The sequence below is a fragment of the Anser cygnoides genome, chromosome 2 (assembly GCF_040182565.1).
Source record: "Anser cygnoides isolate HZ-2024a breed goose chromosome 2, Taihu_goose_T2T_genome, whole genome shotgun sequence".
Taxonomy (NCBI): domain Eukaryota; kingdom Metazoa; phylum Chordata; class Aves; order Anseriformes; family Anatidae; genus Anser; species Anser cygnoides.
The window spans coordinates 119,369,173-119,384,773 of NC_089874.1; the positions used below are offsets into that span (position 1 = coordinate 119,369,173).

The 15,601-nt window shown below is 36.0% G+C and overlaps 1 protein-coding gene across 3 annotated transcripts in view; it reads right to left on the reverse strand.

The window, feature by feature from the left end:
- Nucleotides 1–15,601, reverse strand: part of PRKDC (protein kinase, DNA-activated, catalytic subunit) — a 79,669-nt gene that overhangs the window by 50,883 nt on the left and 13,185 nt on the right. For all 3 annotated transcript variants that reach the window (XM_066992945.1, XM_066992946.1, XM_066992947.1), the window contains exons 20-37: nt 15,449–15,568; nt 14,919–15,078; nt 14,539–14,645; nt 13,469–13,559; nt 12,431–12,594; nt 11,594–11,746; nt 10,191–10,298; nt 9,204–9,430; nt 8,683–8,777; nt 7,992–8,091; nt 6,942–7,075; nt 6,189–6,443; nt 5,024–5,250; nt 3,922–4,130; nt 3,659–3,791; nt 2,579–2,737; nt 2,065–2,268; nt 473–658 (exon numbers count right to left, since the gene is read on the reverse strand). In XM_066992945.1, coding sequence (XP_066849046.1) covers nt 473–658; nt 2,065–2,268; nt 2,579–2,737; nt 3,659–3,791; nt 3,922–4,130; nt 5,024–5,250; nt 6,189–6,443; nt 6,942–7,075; nt 7,992–8,091; nt 8,683–8,777; nt 9,204–9,430; nt 10,191–10,298; nt 11,594–11,746; nt 12,431–12,594; nt 13,469–13,559; nt 14,539–14,645; nt 14,919–15,078; nt 15,449–15,568 — 2,832 coding nt within the window. The remainder of the gene's footprint in view (nt 1–472; nt 659–2,064; nt 2,269–2,578; nt 2,738–3,658; nt 3,792–3,921; nt 4,131–5,023; nt 5,251–6,188; nt 6,444–6,941; nt 7,076–7,991; nt 8,092–8,682; nt 8,778–9,203; nt 9,431–10,190; nt 10,299–11,593; nt 11,747–12,430; nt 12,595–13,468; nt 13,560–14,538; nt 14,646–14,918; nt 15,079–15,448; nt 15,569–15,601) is intronic.

Below are 15,601 nucleotides of genomic sequence, written 5' to 3' on the forward strand. Positions count from 1 at the left end.
ATAAATTCTGTCTGAAAAATAAAGAGCAAAACCCTAATATAACTGAATGTAAAGGTCTTTAAAATAAAGATCTTTCTGCAGTCTGCTGATTTGGGTAGAACTCCTCTACTGTGACTTCGTGGATGCCAACACAAAAGAAGGAATGTTATTAGAGGCTGCTCATTTTCAAAGTTTACTCCTTGTACCAATTCTTCAGTAGGAAAAAAAAGGCAGCAAGAACATGAATAAAGCTTTTTTTTTAAAAAAAAAAAAAAAAAAAAAAGCTGGCAGGTAACAGGAGGAGTAAAATTCAGTAATTTCTGCCTGTCCAAATATGTTTTGTACTTCGGTATCATCCAGCTTCAACCCCCCCCCCCAATATAAAACGCCTGAAATAAAAAATGAACAAACAACCCAAACCCCATTCCCTTAAAATAAGATATCTTCCTACAGAATTAGGAAAGGTATCTGGATGTTATAAAATAATGCATACCTGGAGAACTTTTGCCAGCAGGGTCAAGACTGCCATTTTGCTCTCGGGAGCTGAACCTTTGGCCCACCAGCTGTCAAGTCTCTTCCAGTTTCTTAGTACAGCTGTGACCAGTTTCACTCCTTGCTGCTTGCGTATGGTACGCTCCCTGAAACTCTGATCTAACATGCCATTCAAAATGCTACCAACCTGAAAGGAAAAGCAACAGATTTAAAAATTATTAGTTTTTTTAAACAACACCTACTTTTCGAAAAGAGATTTCTACCCAATTTACTTCTGTTTCACTCTGAGTACAAGGCAGCAATTTCTTCCCATACCTTTTGAATGAATATGGAGAAATAAATGATAACCAAGAGTAACACTAAATACTAGTATTTGAAAATATTGATATGGAATTCAGAAATGGGAGAGTACATAACTTATTTGAATAAATTTTGGAGAGAAATAAAATACGTCAAACAAGGTATGAACTATGTTTCAAACTCTTTTCTTCACAGTTTAAGAAAGACGTGACTAAAACTAGTAATCACAGACTTTTAAGACTAAATTCTGAGTTCTCTCTGATAGTTAGCAATCACCTAATAAACTGGATTTTTTTTTAATCAGCCTCGTGATTTCATAGGACTTGGATGCGCAGAGTAAAAAGAAAAACACACCTTATTTTTTTCTTCCCATACTTTAAAACAACCATGTAAAACTAAAGAAGAAATCTCTTAACAAATCACCATAGTAAGTTTTTATCTTACCATAACACATCTCTCTACATCAAACTAAATGATTGCTGGTATCATAAAATATGCCCCTCGTGTTCTAAAACATTGCTTGGAAGAAACACTTTTAAGCATAACATTTTGAATTTTAAAAAATAAGTAAATAATTAAGGGATGACCTGCCTTTCTGAGCATCTTTTTAACCAAAAGAGAAAGCAGACTTCTCATCTTTCTTTTTGACCCTTCTGCTTTTCAGTACCACCGAAAGAAGGCTTCCTAATTATAACATGCCTCCTACATGGACTTGAAGGAGAGCTCTATATTAAGGAGTGTGGACCCTCAGGAGAAAATCTGTTGAGCAAAACAAACGGTGCTGAGACTGAGTACTTGACTATGCTGTATTCATCTCGGGTCATGGGTGTTTGTTTGTATGCTTGTCTCTTTTTAATACTTTCACCTAGCTCTACTCCAGTCCTGTGGACTGAATGCCCACTATCACTTCAAGTTAATTTTCCAGTTTAATTTTATCCAAAATGAATCCAGTCCTCATGCTCTAGAACCACTGCACAATGAAAAAAAACTAAAAAAATTCAAAGCATGGTAAATGAGTAAATGGGAACAATTAGACTTGCTTTGGAAGGATGTTCTTCATCCAGAGGACTACACAAAAAAAATCCTGAAATTCATAGATTTCAGGACAGGAAGCGGGTAAGCACTTTTCCACTCAGTTTGATGAGATGATGCACAGCTCATCTATCAAGGTCACTTTTTCCAACTGCAACCAGGTACACTTTTGCCCCACTGCACACAGTTACATCCACCTGTAACAAAAGTGTTACTTCTAACGTTTCCATTTGATTTTGTCCTTTTAAAAGACATTAATACCATTTGGGGATTGGTGGCAGATGATTCCATAAGCTGGAGTATGATCACATCCAGATGTTTTAGCAATTGTTGATTAATGGTATCTGAGAACAGGCTGTAGAAATACTGTCCATGAGAGAAATTGATCAGGTTCCTCTGTGATGCTCCTGATAATGGCACAGATAACACCACCGTGTTCAGCAGCAGACTTACTAGCTCCTCACACTGAAAATTAAGGTATAGACAGAGTTATCTCAAGCACATTAAGTTACACCAATTTCCTGGAAAGACTTCATTTTTAAAGCTTCAATCCCAAACTGTTTTATGTTACCAGAAAGCACAAACAGAATACAAAATGCTTCGTACCTAAAATTTCCCTTTGTTCCTCAATTAAGCCACAGAATGCTTACAGTAGGAGTATGAATAAAACATCAGCCTCTTTTACTCAAAATAAAAGTTCTGTTTATCCTACAGAGTAGTTCCTGAAAATAGAAAGCTGAGGATTAAGTGTTCTAACTGTAGAACCACATCCTACCTGGTCATCAATAGCAAAGGACAGCTGCAGAAGTCTATCAGCTAATCGCTTACTGCTGATGTCTAATGATGGAAGAGATATCCTTTGACCCCCAGGTGCAATGCCTTTATAAACAACTGAAAGGAGCTTAGAGCCAATGGAGGAATGAGGTCTTTCATCCTATAGAAACAAGGAAGTGACAATGAAGTGACACCTTTATAATTGAATAGCAAGATTTTTAATCAGACCAACCCTGTTGTGCACAAGGTTCAGAACAAACTATTTTTGAAACATTTTCTGATCCTCTCCTGTATTTCTTTTTAAGATAACAGAACTACTACAGGAATAAAATGAACAGCTGAGCGGCTCAATGAGAATGGGTAGGCTGTAAAAGGTAAACCATGAAGTTCCTTGAATATCACTGCCCTATAATCTCAGCTCTAGCTTTTGTTTAGACAGAGGATGGATGGTGAGTACCCCACAGAAATGAAGTATTTTGCTACTTGCTAAATGCAGCCTTGCCCACCAGTTGACATATTCCTTCAATCCTTGTGGCTGTTCCATGACCTGTTTTCCTTTAATTACCCAAAATAAAACAGAGATTGCCTGTAATCAGAAATTTAGTAGAAAGAATTCTTTTGAGTAACGTAACCCCTATATATATGTATATATATTTATTTTTTAAAACGTATTCTTTTTTAAACTTCCCCTCATCACTTTGAATGTCCTTTGTTAAAAAAAGGTTTAAAAATGCCTCATTTAAGCAATTACTGATTTCTGATTTTTTGAGCTTTCTGTCTTGTGAAGCTCAATAAAAGGGAAAATTTGGTGTAGATTCTTGTCACCTCCAGGCCCTAGAAATCAGAGAAAGACAGACGTAATTATTAAGATTGTTTAACCTCAATATTATGCTACCCAGATTTGTAGAACAAGCATAAAACATTTATTTCTGGTCCCATTCAACGTCGGCTTTTCACTGTTGATCTCATTTCACATAACTTCATCTGATCTGTTCTCTGTTTTCATACTGGCCTTTTACACATATAAAGCTTTTTTCCTTATAAAAAAATATTCACCATTAATTTCTGGAGAAGCAATTACCTGATTGTAAAGAACAGAATGAAGCAGGCCAGATTTCTGGAGTTGCTTGCAGGCAGAAAGAACAGCGCTAAACCTAACTTGATCGAAACGTGCATCTGCATTAAACAGATCAACAGAACAAAGGTCCTCAAGGCTAATGAGAAAAGAGAAGCAAAAACATTACGTTGGCGGGGAGATCCATTTGCAAGCGCACACATTATTTATTTTCTATTTCTCATTTCATTTGTTCTGCATAACATACTTACTAGAAAGTCCCTACTTACCTCTGTGGTGTGATTCTCTTTTTTAAGCACAGTTTCAAAGATTCCTTATAGGGAGATTTCATCAAAGCTTTCAAGAGTCTCACTGAGATATCTGGAAGATTTTTCATGACTTGTACATCAGCTGTATTAAAGCCTATATGTGATGGATCACACACTGTCATCACCAGAAGCTCTACAAGGCTTTCATTAAGTAATTCCTTCTCAAGTAGCTAGAAAAAAATCATTGGAAGAAATCTTTATTTCAAAATCCTTTTAGATTTCCATATTTTATTCATTACTTATCATTACTCCTCATATTTAAAAGGAAACAAAAGATGGAACAGTAACTGTTCTTATGAAATTGCATTATCTTTCCCTGTGAAACATCTGACTTTCAATGGATTGTGTCAATACACAAAAATTGCATACCTATAAATATATATATAGGATGTAAGCTATCTCATCAAATTGCACTTCAGATCATTTATGTCCACACAGGCTTATTTCAGTCTTAATTATATATTTGTACTTGAACTGTACAGCCCTGTGCACACTATTAAACATCTACTTAAAACAAGAGAGTCTCAGAACTAAACCTGCAGTATATATTTGATAAAAGATTCACATGTATTACAATTGCATATCTTTAATCATGGTTTGCATTACATCAAGGCTAGGTAAAGATTTGAGAAACCTGAACATTTTTTCTGAATTCAAGAAACTGCCACAACCTGAGTTTTTGCTTTTTAAGCAACTATCACCTTCACACATTTAAGGCAATCAGGCATCCTGCAAGAAATACTGAGTGCAAGTACCACATGCAGAACGACAAATCTCATTGTCAATATCCTTACTAGGAAAGATTAATTCCTCTATTTAAAACTATATTAACCCCTAAAATTCAACTGCACAATTCTTTTTTTTCTTACATGCAAAGATTGTAACAGTTGACGATGCTTAGCCATCAATTTGAATTAAAGCACCACTAATAACGATGCTCTCCAGCAAAACAACCTCACAAAAAAAAAGCGACCAAAAAAAAAAAAACCAAACAACCCACAACAGAATCTTTAACTAAATCTAAAATTTGCATCTTTTACTCACTATGGATTTCAGTGCCTACCTTCCAGAAATCCTGCTGGCATGTTTCCAGGATCAGGGTGACAAACTTCATGATTCGGACTATAATTGTACACTTACTGTAATTATACATTTCTCTCTCCTGTGGACTGAACATGTTGCCTTTTGATCCGCTATCAAAGCACTGCTCTGTTGCATGGATATCATGCAAAGCAATAGTTTCAAGGAAGAACTGCACAGCTTCCAAGAATGAGGATCTTTCATTTACACCTGAGAAGAATCATAATAAGTTGAAACAAGACAGGAGCTCACAACTTTCAAATACATTGTTTTGTGTTTGGAAGAAAACAGCTGTGTTGAGGTGACAAACAGAAAACTACCACATCTCACACCAGTATTTTCTGATAGTCCTATGTCAGTTCCAAATATTAACAATATGGGCAGTGAAGGATAGCTTTCTCGTTGCTGATCATTATAAGCATGTAATTACCAATGATGATTTTAAGCATTTTAATTAATAAGGATGAAAACATTGAATCCATAGTTATAAATAATTTGGCTCTACACTACCTGCATCCAATAAAGATCTTACAACATTGTCATCTCTGTCTTCATTTGAAGCACTGACAGGCAGACTATCTACTTCATACATAAAGTAACAATGCAACTGTACTGTTCGTGATAAAATGCATTTTGTTTAGCCCTGCACGAATAATTAAAAGAAAGTTGAGACCCCATGTTTATACACGATCAAGATTCAAATGCAAGTCTGTTAAAATTGAAACATCAGAGATTGAAGAAAGACAGCATATAGAGTGCTTAAAGTGAAAAGGAGATGTCTTCCATTACTTTCTCATAGCTCCCTCCAGACATCAATAAAGATCAGGTAAACAGCCCTGGAAGGAATTTTTCTTTTTTAAATCTATAGCACTCCTCAGCAGAGGGAAGTTAGCTGTACAGCGTAGTTTTTCAAGATGAGACAGTAAAACAAATTACTGGTGTGTGGTTTAATGGTATATTTCTAGGACCAAAAGGAAACATTTTAAGAGACAGTATTGACAAAGTACTTCTCATCAAAAAACATCCAGCACTAAGTTCTGTCATTGAAATCTTTGGGAGAGTTTGTAAAACTCATTAACTCTACATTAAGGAAAAAAAGCTTCAAGTCCAAGGTAGGAACTCTTGGAGGTGGTTTCTGTAACACTCACCCAGAATCTCATGAGGTTTTATCATTCGCAGCTCAAAAAATGTATTGTAGCAGTCCAGTGCTGCTAAGAACATATCCATCCACCGCATGACAGTCTGTAAACTAAAGGGCTCCTGCATACAACGGAGACTTGGCTGAGACAGAATCCCAGATGGACTTTTGGCATCACTGCCACCTCCTTCAAATTTGTTAATAAGGAAAGACACATCGTGTTTTTTTAAAACATCAGCCAGCCAAGATGAAGGAGAATTGTTCCCTGATGGAAATAAAAACAGATTTAACTTATATAGGAAAAACACATTTCAAGCTGGCAAGAAGTTAGAGGCAAATGGACCGTCATGCCCAAATTTTGTGTTTTAAGCCAGATCTTCTAGTAGAGAAGGTATTGATCATACTGCTTAAGTTACCCACAAGGAAGAGGCCAATTTGAGAGCCACTCCCACTCATTCCCAGTCAGCAAATACTGCTTTCATAGTTGGATGCAATTGTAGTTCTGGGCCTGGAAGTTCTCCTTCCTGACCAGGAGGATATTTGCAATAAAAACTTCTTCCATATCCACAATCCCACCCCAAGCCCTGAAGTTCTCACAGTATTTGATTTCCAACATTAGCAACTACTCAGTTTCTATTTAATAGCAGTGAGTGAACAGGCACTTACGTCAAAAATATTTTTTCTAACAATTAACACATCACTCAGAAAATGTATAGGGAAGGAATTTTGAAAGCCAAGAGTAATACATTGTAACTTACAGTACCTGGTAACAAAGGAACAAATTCATAGAACAGCTCCATGGCTTTATGTCGGCACTCCGTCTGAGGTCGCCCACACTGCACCAAGAGCCACATGACAATGTCCTGAAGGCACACTGACTTAGAGGCTGGAAATCCTCTGCACAAAAACATTAAGGATTAACAAACCTCATGACATCCAACAAGAAGTCAAAGTCTTCTGGTTGAAAAATCATCATTCCATGAAAATCATGAACATTGTTTTATCTATCTAACCAAAATCCATTTGCACTACAAGGAAGAGCTCTTCTACAAGCACGGCTTGTACTGCTTTCCCTTTTCCTCACTCTGCTTTGGAAACCCAGAGCGTAGTCTTTGTGGCAACAGTTTAGAAAGCAGAACTATATCTTTTTCCTTCTCTTTGTAACACTCAGACAAAAATGGAGATTAAGGCTTAAATAAGCCTGCACAGTATCTCCTCTCCCTAATTATCTGGTCTCCTAACTTACTACATGCCACAGCAGTGAGCTAACTCTCAGACTCCACTTGCCAGTTTCTTTAAGACACAGGATAGTTTGGGTCAAAAGGGACTTAAGGATGTTTCTAGTCCAACATCCTGCTCAAAGGAGGGTGAGCTGTGTGATCAAAACAGGTGACTCAGAGCATCCAGCCTGATACTGAATCCATTCTTGCTTTTACCATTATGCCTCTTTATTTGCTTATCAACCTATTGCAGCTAGTCCTACTTCTACTAGTACTTACAGCAATAATAAAAGACTTGAGAGTTTCTTCCAAGTGCTTTCTAACACCAGCACTAACATTATTATGAACAAAGCTGCGAGAGAAACATGCTTTTCCCACCAGTTCCCATGCTTTTTCCAGCATTTCCCACCAGTGGTTCAGCAGACGTATCCGGGAAAGAAAGAACGTTTCTTCTGATGCTTTGGAAACACACATCCACTAGTGACATTCACATGAGGAATTCCCTTTTCAGAATCTTAAGTGTTTAATGGAACTGCATACACTGTTAAATATGATCTAATATTTAAAAAGCAAAAGAATGGCAAGTTGCTGACCGTGGTACTCGCCGCTTTCCTTCCTTGTTCAGAGAAGGTGCTTTATGCATGATTATGCGCTTCAGGTGATGAATAGCATCACAACATTGTTGAGCAGTACCTGTTAGAAAGAGAGAACAGGCATCTATAAATAAATACTAGTGACTTGGTTAAAATGAGATATTATTGCTATAGAAATAGTGCAAGTGACTGACACAGGATGATGTCCATTACCTCCATCATTCTGTGCTTCTATAGTATGTTTTTCAAGGTTGCAGAACAAGACCGTAAAACAGCAGAGAGGTCAGCATGGCCTGAGCCAACTGTGAGGCCTCTGCTACAAAAATGTATATGCTTTTTTTGTGCTCATGCTTAGAGAAAACAGTAAACTTTTCCCATATAAATATCTCTTTTGAGGCTACCTCTATGACATCCCAAACTGCTTCTCTGAAAGAAATAAAGCCTTGTAACATCAGATTTTGGCTTTCTGTTCTAATTGTTATTATCTGATGAAAATAAGAGCATAAGAGGAAGAAAAAGCCCAAAAAAATAATAAATAAAACCAAACAAAAAATAACGATGAAAAACAATACTTCCATTGTTGCAAAAGTAGGCCCATTTACATTTCCTAAAATTATAGATTGTTTATTTATTTATTTATTGATTCACCAGGGTGGCCTTCGTTTTCATTCCACAGTTAGTTATAGCTCACCTAATGATTTCTCATCTGTATGAGTTAAGGCCAGACTTTCCAGAAATACAACCAATGCTTCAAATACAAACTGCTCCACCAGAGAATTTTCTTCCCTTTAAAATCAGAAATAAATACGATGAGAAACATGAGTACAAGAAGCACTAAGTGTGAAATTCTAATCAAAAAACAAATTAAAATACTGCAGAGATAAACTGCTTAAGACTTTTGTACAAAAAATACACCTAAACAACTCCAAAAAGAATAACAATAAAGATTTGCTGAGTACTTTTAAAAAACATAACTCCCCATAAAGTTGTAATAGAAATTTAAACTTCTATGCTCCTCCCTTGTAGGAAGCCTAACTACACAATCATAATTAAATTACATCAATGAATGATCCGAAGAACACAACTTTACAGCTACTACATATAATAGAACGAGTGTCAGTGGGTGACTGTTCAAGTCCTACACTTGGTTCTTTTTATCTCCTTGAACTTTTTAGTCTAAGTTGGTTACTGTTCCAAGCTCTGTTTGCTCACCTAAATTCTCTGTAAATGCTGTTAAAAGCAAGTGCTGCACCTAGTCTCTTGAAAGCACTGGGATGAAGAGCAAGACTATATAATCGTTTAAAAAGAGACTTGGTGTTTGCTGGGCTTCTCTCCTGCTGTCTCGGTGTTGTCTGCTTAATAGACCATTTCAAAAATTCTCGTACACACTGACCACAGAAATCTCTCAAAGTGCTGTCAACTGGATCCACTATGCCACTCTGAAATTATGCAAGATAATTTTATTACAAGAATGAAAAAAACAAACAAACAAAAAACATTGTCTCAGTGCGGTGTTATAAACAATACCAGTAGCAACTCTACATTAAAAAATATATTCAGTTTCCCCAGTTTCCCAGAAATAATAAAGCTTCAGAACTAGCACTGTCCAGGGGAAGGACAGTATTTCTACCCTTCACAGCACTGGATTAAGCCTCAAAGATCTGGGTTTCTATTTCCATCTAAGCTGGTAACCAGTTTAGAAGCCTTGGCTCAGTCATTTCATTTTCTGATAAAACAGTTTCTTCTGCTTTACAAGTGGTGTGACAATACTGACTTTTCTTTACAAGTACTGTGAAATCTCCTGACATGATTTCAGCTTTTAAGACCGTTTTAAATTTAAAGCTTTTGTACCTCGTGAAAGCAAGGAAGCTTAAAGAAAAATTAAACATGCATCAAGAGTGACTTTTATTCAGAATTGGGGGAAAAAGGTCTTTTAGTAGTTACTTGTACACGCTGATGATAAAAGTGTGTTTCATTACTCTTACAAAGACTATGAAGGCACGAACTGCATATCAAGGATGTCAAAGAAATAGGAACACCAACTGGTCATAAAATTGATAAACTGGTTTCCTTTATTCAGAGAAATAAGGAGCCATTGTATCAGTTTATGTGCTCCAGCTTCTTTCAGTAGTAGAATGATGCTAGTTAAAAACAAAGTCACACGGCACAGAAAAATGAAAAGGACAACTTATGACCTACCAAGATAGCTTCCAGGAATGCCACTGTATCTTGACTCTCAAATTTTTTGTTATTGGTAAACCAGTGAATGAGTTGCATGACTAAAGGCTCATACAACTGTCTTGTTACCTGCAAAGAAGTAATCCTGAGAAATGTAGTTGGCTTTAAACATATTTCAATGCTATTTAAAACATGCAAGAATAAAAGACAATACTTTGAAAAAGGGTCTGTAAAATTAACAATTGCCTTCGTATTACATTCCCACATAAGGATTTATATATATGTGAGGATTTATATATATGTGAATGTATATATATATATATATGGACAATTTGTATTCATCTAGTCTCAAAAGATCTCCAAGCTTACTTTCAGTAAGATATTCTGAGGCAGACAAAGAACATTGCATGTCCCTGACTGACATGCTAATATACAGCCAGGGAAACAGGGAAGTTTGAAAAAACTTTCAATCAAAATACAGCTTATAAAGTCATTACCCTATACATTACTCTAATTTGATGGATTTCAACATTTCTACTTCTAAGTTAACCAGATCAAATCCTGTCATTCTACAACATGATGGAAATAACCATTAAATATACTTATATATGCATACATATGTGTTTATAATACAGTATTGCATGTCTGTGGGCATTGGTTTGGACCAATCCAGCCGTTATTTAGGGTTATTATTTATGGTTTATGTTCAGCCATATGCCAGCAAAAAGGGTTTCACTTAAATTGTTAACAGTTTCCTGTATATTTTAACAGGAACCTTGCAGTCTAAAAATAAAATCTGGATGCCAGGGTTCCAAACAACAATATGAAAAGGCACAACATCTGTAATTTCAGTGGACCCAAACCTATGTGCCATGGAGATTTCTATTCTGTTGTGTGTAAAGAAGGAGAAATAATAAGTTCATATGTTTGAATTAAATATATCCTCCTCAGCTATCAATGAGGCAGCTACAGTCTCTCTCCCAAACGCTTTTCTTACAGATTGAAGCTTTGCATTCATTCCATACTGAACGAATCAATTTCTGCTCAAATTAATTTATCAGAGAAGAAGAAAAATGCAAAAATCAAACATAGAAATAAAGAACAATTAATACCACAAACTCTTTAAATGAATCTTGAAACTAAATTTAAACACTCCCATAGTTGTACACGCCTGTGAGTTAGTCTGGACTGCACTTCATTACTGGTGTCTTTGAAAAGGCTTCAATCCCCTCCCCCTCCTACAGAAAGCCTGAAAAACTATCCCTAAAACAGAATTTCAGCTTCCAAAATAAAGTACAGTTGAAATAAAGGCAATGTGTCAGGATAACTGCTGACAGAATAACTTCAAAATAAAATTACAAGATTATTTCCATGCATAGATGTACTTTAAACAAGCTAAAATACTTTTAAGTGATTCTGTTTACCTGGTCTACATCACAAGCAAGACGAAGCAGTACAGGAAATAATCGTTTATATAACAGATACATGGGTGGGGGACCCTCACGTCTTTCTGGCATCTGAGATGCTTTCCCCAACATATACGCAACTATGCTATGTAGCAGTTCACATGCTGCAACCTGAAATTGAAAAATCCTGTTAGTTACACATTCATTACTTCCACAGAGAAGACAAAGTTGTGAACAAGAGAGAACAAGAAAAGGTATACTTGAGAAATCAATTCAATCTATGCAAAAATCACCATTTCAGGAAGAGATGGCATCCATGTAAATAATCTACACACATTCTACCTTGCCTTTCTCCTTAAGTTTTAGTCTCTATCAAATGCAGTCACTTTTCAACAGGAGAAAACACATCACTGGATAAATCACCATCACTGTGTGTTCAGGGATACCTCCATTCCAGACTCTTTGGAAATCAATATCCCAATCAAGCAAAGCAAATATTTGCTGGAATATACATTATAGAGAATCAAAATACTTGCTTAAGTGCTCTGCTGGACTGAGCCCACAAGCTCACAGGCTAGGCATGAGGAGGATATCAAACAACACTGAAGATCAGTTAGCTTAAAATTTAAATTTTTATCTTAAGTCTAACTCAAAAAGGCACACTACTGTCTGATAGAGCTAATAGCAACATTTGCTCTTTAGTTTTTAAACACTCAGAGTCATACCATCATGAAATAGCATGGAAGAAGCACATTTATACCTCTGAATTAACAGGCCTTTCTGAATAAAGACGACATTATTTTATGCAGTATCTATCAGCTAGCATAAACGAAAATGCAAAAAACACATCAATACTTTTGTTTGTCTGTCACTTGCAGAAAGAGCCAGGTCAGTCACACGAGGCAAGAATAAATCCAAGTAGATGACAGGCTTCATATCTGCAAACGGTACAGCAAAGCTCAGGTGTCTCTCGGTGTCCCAGGATACGCATTTCTTCATCATCTCTTCTGCAGAAATAGCTAATGCATTTGAAAAGAATAAATTAAAACAACAACAAAAAAGCTTTATGTAATATACACAGAACAAGTACTTTTTATATATTTGTCGAGAAAATTCTATAGCCTTCCAACTTCACTTGGATTGCCGCTGAACATTAAGGCTTTATAAAGTACTGGATGCTACAAGTGCCAGAAGTATGTTAGAAGGCTGGTTTTATTTTCACATCCAAACAGATTTTAGCCACCACACGAAAAGAATAATTGCAACCAACATTTCAGCAGATAGCTGCAGCAGCCTTCAGTTTCAATACAGTTAAGTTTGGAGACAAATATAAACTCATAAGACATTGAAGCACACTTGATTTAAAATACTTCTTTAAAATATCCAATACGTTACTTGTCTACTGTCACTAACAATTCTTGAAAATCAGATCCAACATACAGATTCCTACAGTTGCACAGGGACTACATGTATGGCTACAATCTGCAAAGTCTACACCTTTAGAGAAAACTGCCATACTTCCTTCTCTCCCTCTATTTCCAAATTTGTTAATTTGGTCAAAGTCTGACTATACTTTGTATTTAACTTCAGGTAATAATGTTACTCTCTCACAATACTTCCAAATTAGCAAAAGAAGTACTTGGCAAAAAGAAAATTGTTTATAAAAGCAGAAAAAACAAACATAAGCACTAAAAAAAAGGAAAAAAACTTTTATACAACTAGATTAACACTGTTCTCCTGAACTCTGAAACTGAATAAAAGCAGCTCTGTTTAAAAAAAAAAAAAAAAAAAAAAAAAAGAAGAGTAAAAACTAGCTTTCCTTGACAAGCTCGAGCATTCTCGTGAAGTGGTGTTGAGATAGCAGAGACATGTACATATTTTTAGGTCACTCACCTGTAATTAAGTTGTGGTTGATCTGTCCTCCCAAAGATCCAAGAAGGCGTGCCACTCTAGTCCTTACTGCTTCCAAGGAGGGATTGTCATCCTGAATAATTCAGCAGATCAATATTAGTGAAGGAAGAGTTACTTCTACATATAGATAACTTGGTTGATATAGTGAATGAAGGATTTATGGCATTTATTAGCATACTGATGAAGATGGAATGGTGTAGAACCTGTGGAGAGGGGAACAGCATCAAACAAGAAAACAATTTTGGTTCAATAAGCAGAAGGGAACACTGGAAAGCACTTTGATCACATTTTGTGGTCTTTCAGTTACCACTTCTCAAGTAAAGGTTAAAATTCTATCAGCACAGTTAACACATACCTACAGAATGAAGTAATAATCTAAAAAGTGGTAAGAAATCTGAAGTAAAAATTGTTCTTTCATTCACTTTAACCCAAAAACCTAAAATTTAGGTTCTAGAAGCCTGCATGGGATGTAAAATTCACTCACTTTGTTTAAAGACCTCTAGGTTGGAAGGAGTTATATAATCCATATAGGAGTAATTATTAGTTTCATGCCTGAAAACATTTGTTCCAAGTCAGTTTGCACACTGGAATATACAAATAAAACTACACTTATCTGGAGCTATTTGAGAAGCTACTGGTCAAAATAATCAGTATGTTTGACTTTTAAGACTGAACCTAGGAGAATAACAACAACTAAAAAAGACAGTTACACATTCAGCAGTGTGCAAATACCATCTTGCACACTTACTGAATGCTATCTGATTTTAGGTGTAGGGAGTTAAACTATCAATTCCACTATACATCAGTCTGGCAGTGACTTACCAGATTTCTTCAGTTCCCTTTCCCTGCTTCACTGTCATTCTCACTCTAGAATACAACATCTTTTCAATTGGTAACGTAGCGGCTTTCTGAGCCACACCTTAGAATGAGTCTCACTGAACTGATCTAAGTTAAAAACAACCCTAAGAAAAAGATAAGTATGCACGATAGGAAGAGAAACAGTGGGAGGTGGTTAATTCACATTTAACTCTAAAAAGCATCAGTGTTCTTACCAATGAAGAAGTTTTTGCTTTTCTTAAACGCTGTATCACAACTTTGTTAAGTCCTTTCTGGGCTGCTCGAGAAAGCTTCTTTACTTCCCAGTTATTCTGGGGTTCAGCTGATGAACGAAAACCAGCATATAAATATTAGCTTAGTATACCTGTACCTCAGGTACCTGGTTATGGTTTCTTTAAAAACCAACCAACCAAAAAAACCCCACCTACATTCTACTTCAAGAATAAAGGTAAACATTTGGGTGTAAGAGAAATAATATTGTTACAGCTACAAGAAACACAATATAGGTCACATTCATGTCTCTAGGCATAATTATGATTTTATTTTTTTTTTTTTTTATCTCCCTCAAGACTAAAAATTCATTGTGCGTATGTACCTGTAGGGGTAGAGTTTTTCAAATATCCATCAAGAAGAGGTAAAACATCCTTGTAGTAAGGTTGCATTATGTGTTTGGGGATGTGAGTCGACCAGTCTTCCAAAGCATCCAGTCCCAGGTCAGCCAGTGGTATGCAGCTAAGGCCCAGTTTAAATGCATTCTGTGTGTCAAATGTAAAACTATCAGTTTTTCATTTTTAATAACTACTAAGATTTAAAGGGAGATTCCTGATTTGCGAGCATTCAGCATACATTTTCCTTCTTAGTAACTTTGTCTGCTTAACATCTCTTTCAAGAACAGCAGAGGAAACATCTAGTGCAACATAAGCATCAACTGAGTCAGTTAAGTAAACGCTGACAATTTACTTGTTTATTCAAAAAAGCAACTCATTGGTACTTTTTCTTACTGCAGACAATGCAAAGCTCAAGGGATATTAACTTACTTGCTCAACAGGATACTAAATTTGCTACAATATTTTGGAGTATGTTTTAGGGAAAAAAACCAAACAACTATACATCACTTTGACTCACCTGCAGTGCAGGAATATATGCTTTGATATCAAGCATGATGATGTCATGTGGTAAACAAAGTAAAAAATTCAGACAGGATGCCAACAACTCATCTTTATACTGTTTCATTTTTGCTGTAACCTAAAATTCAGATAAACAGGTTAAGAACACAAA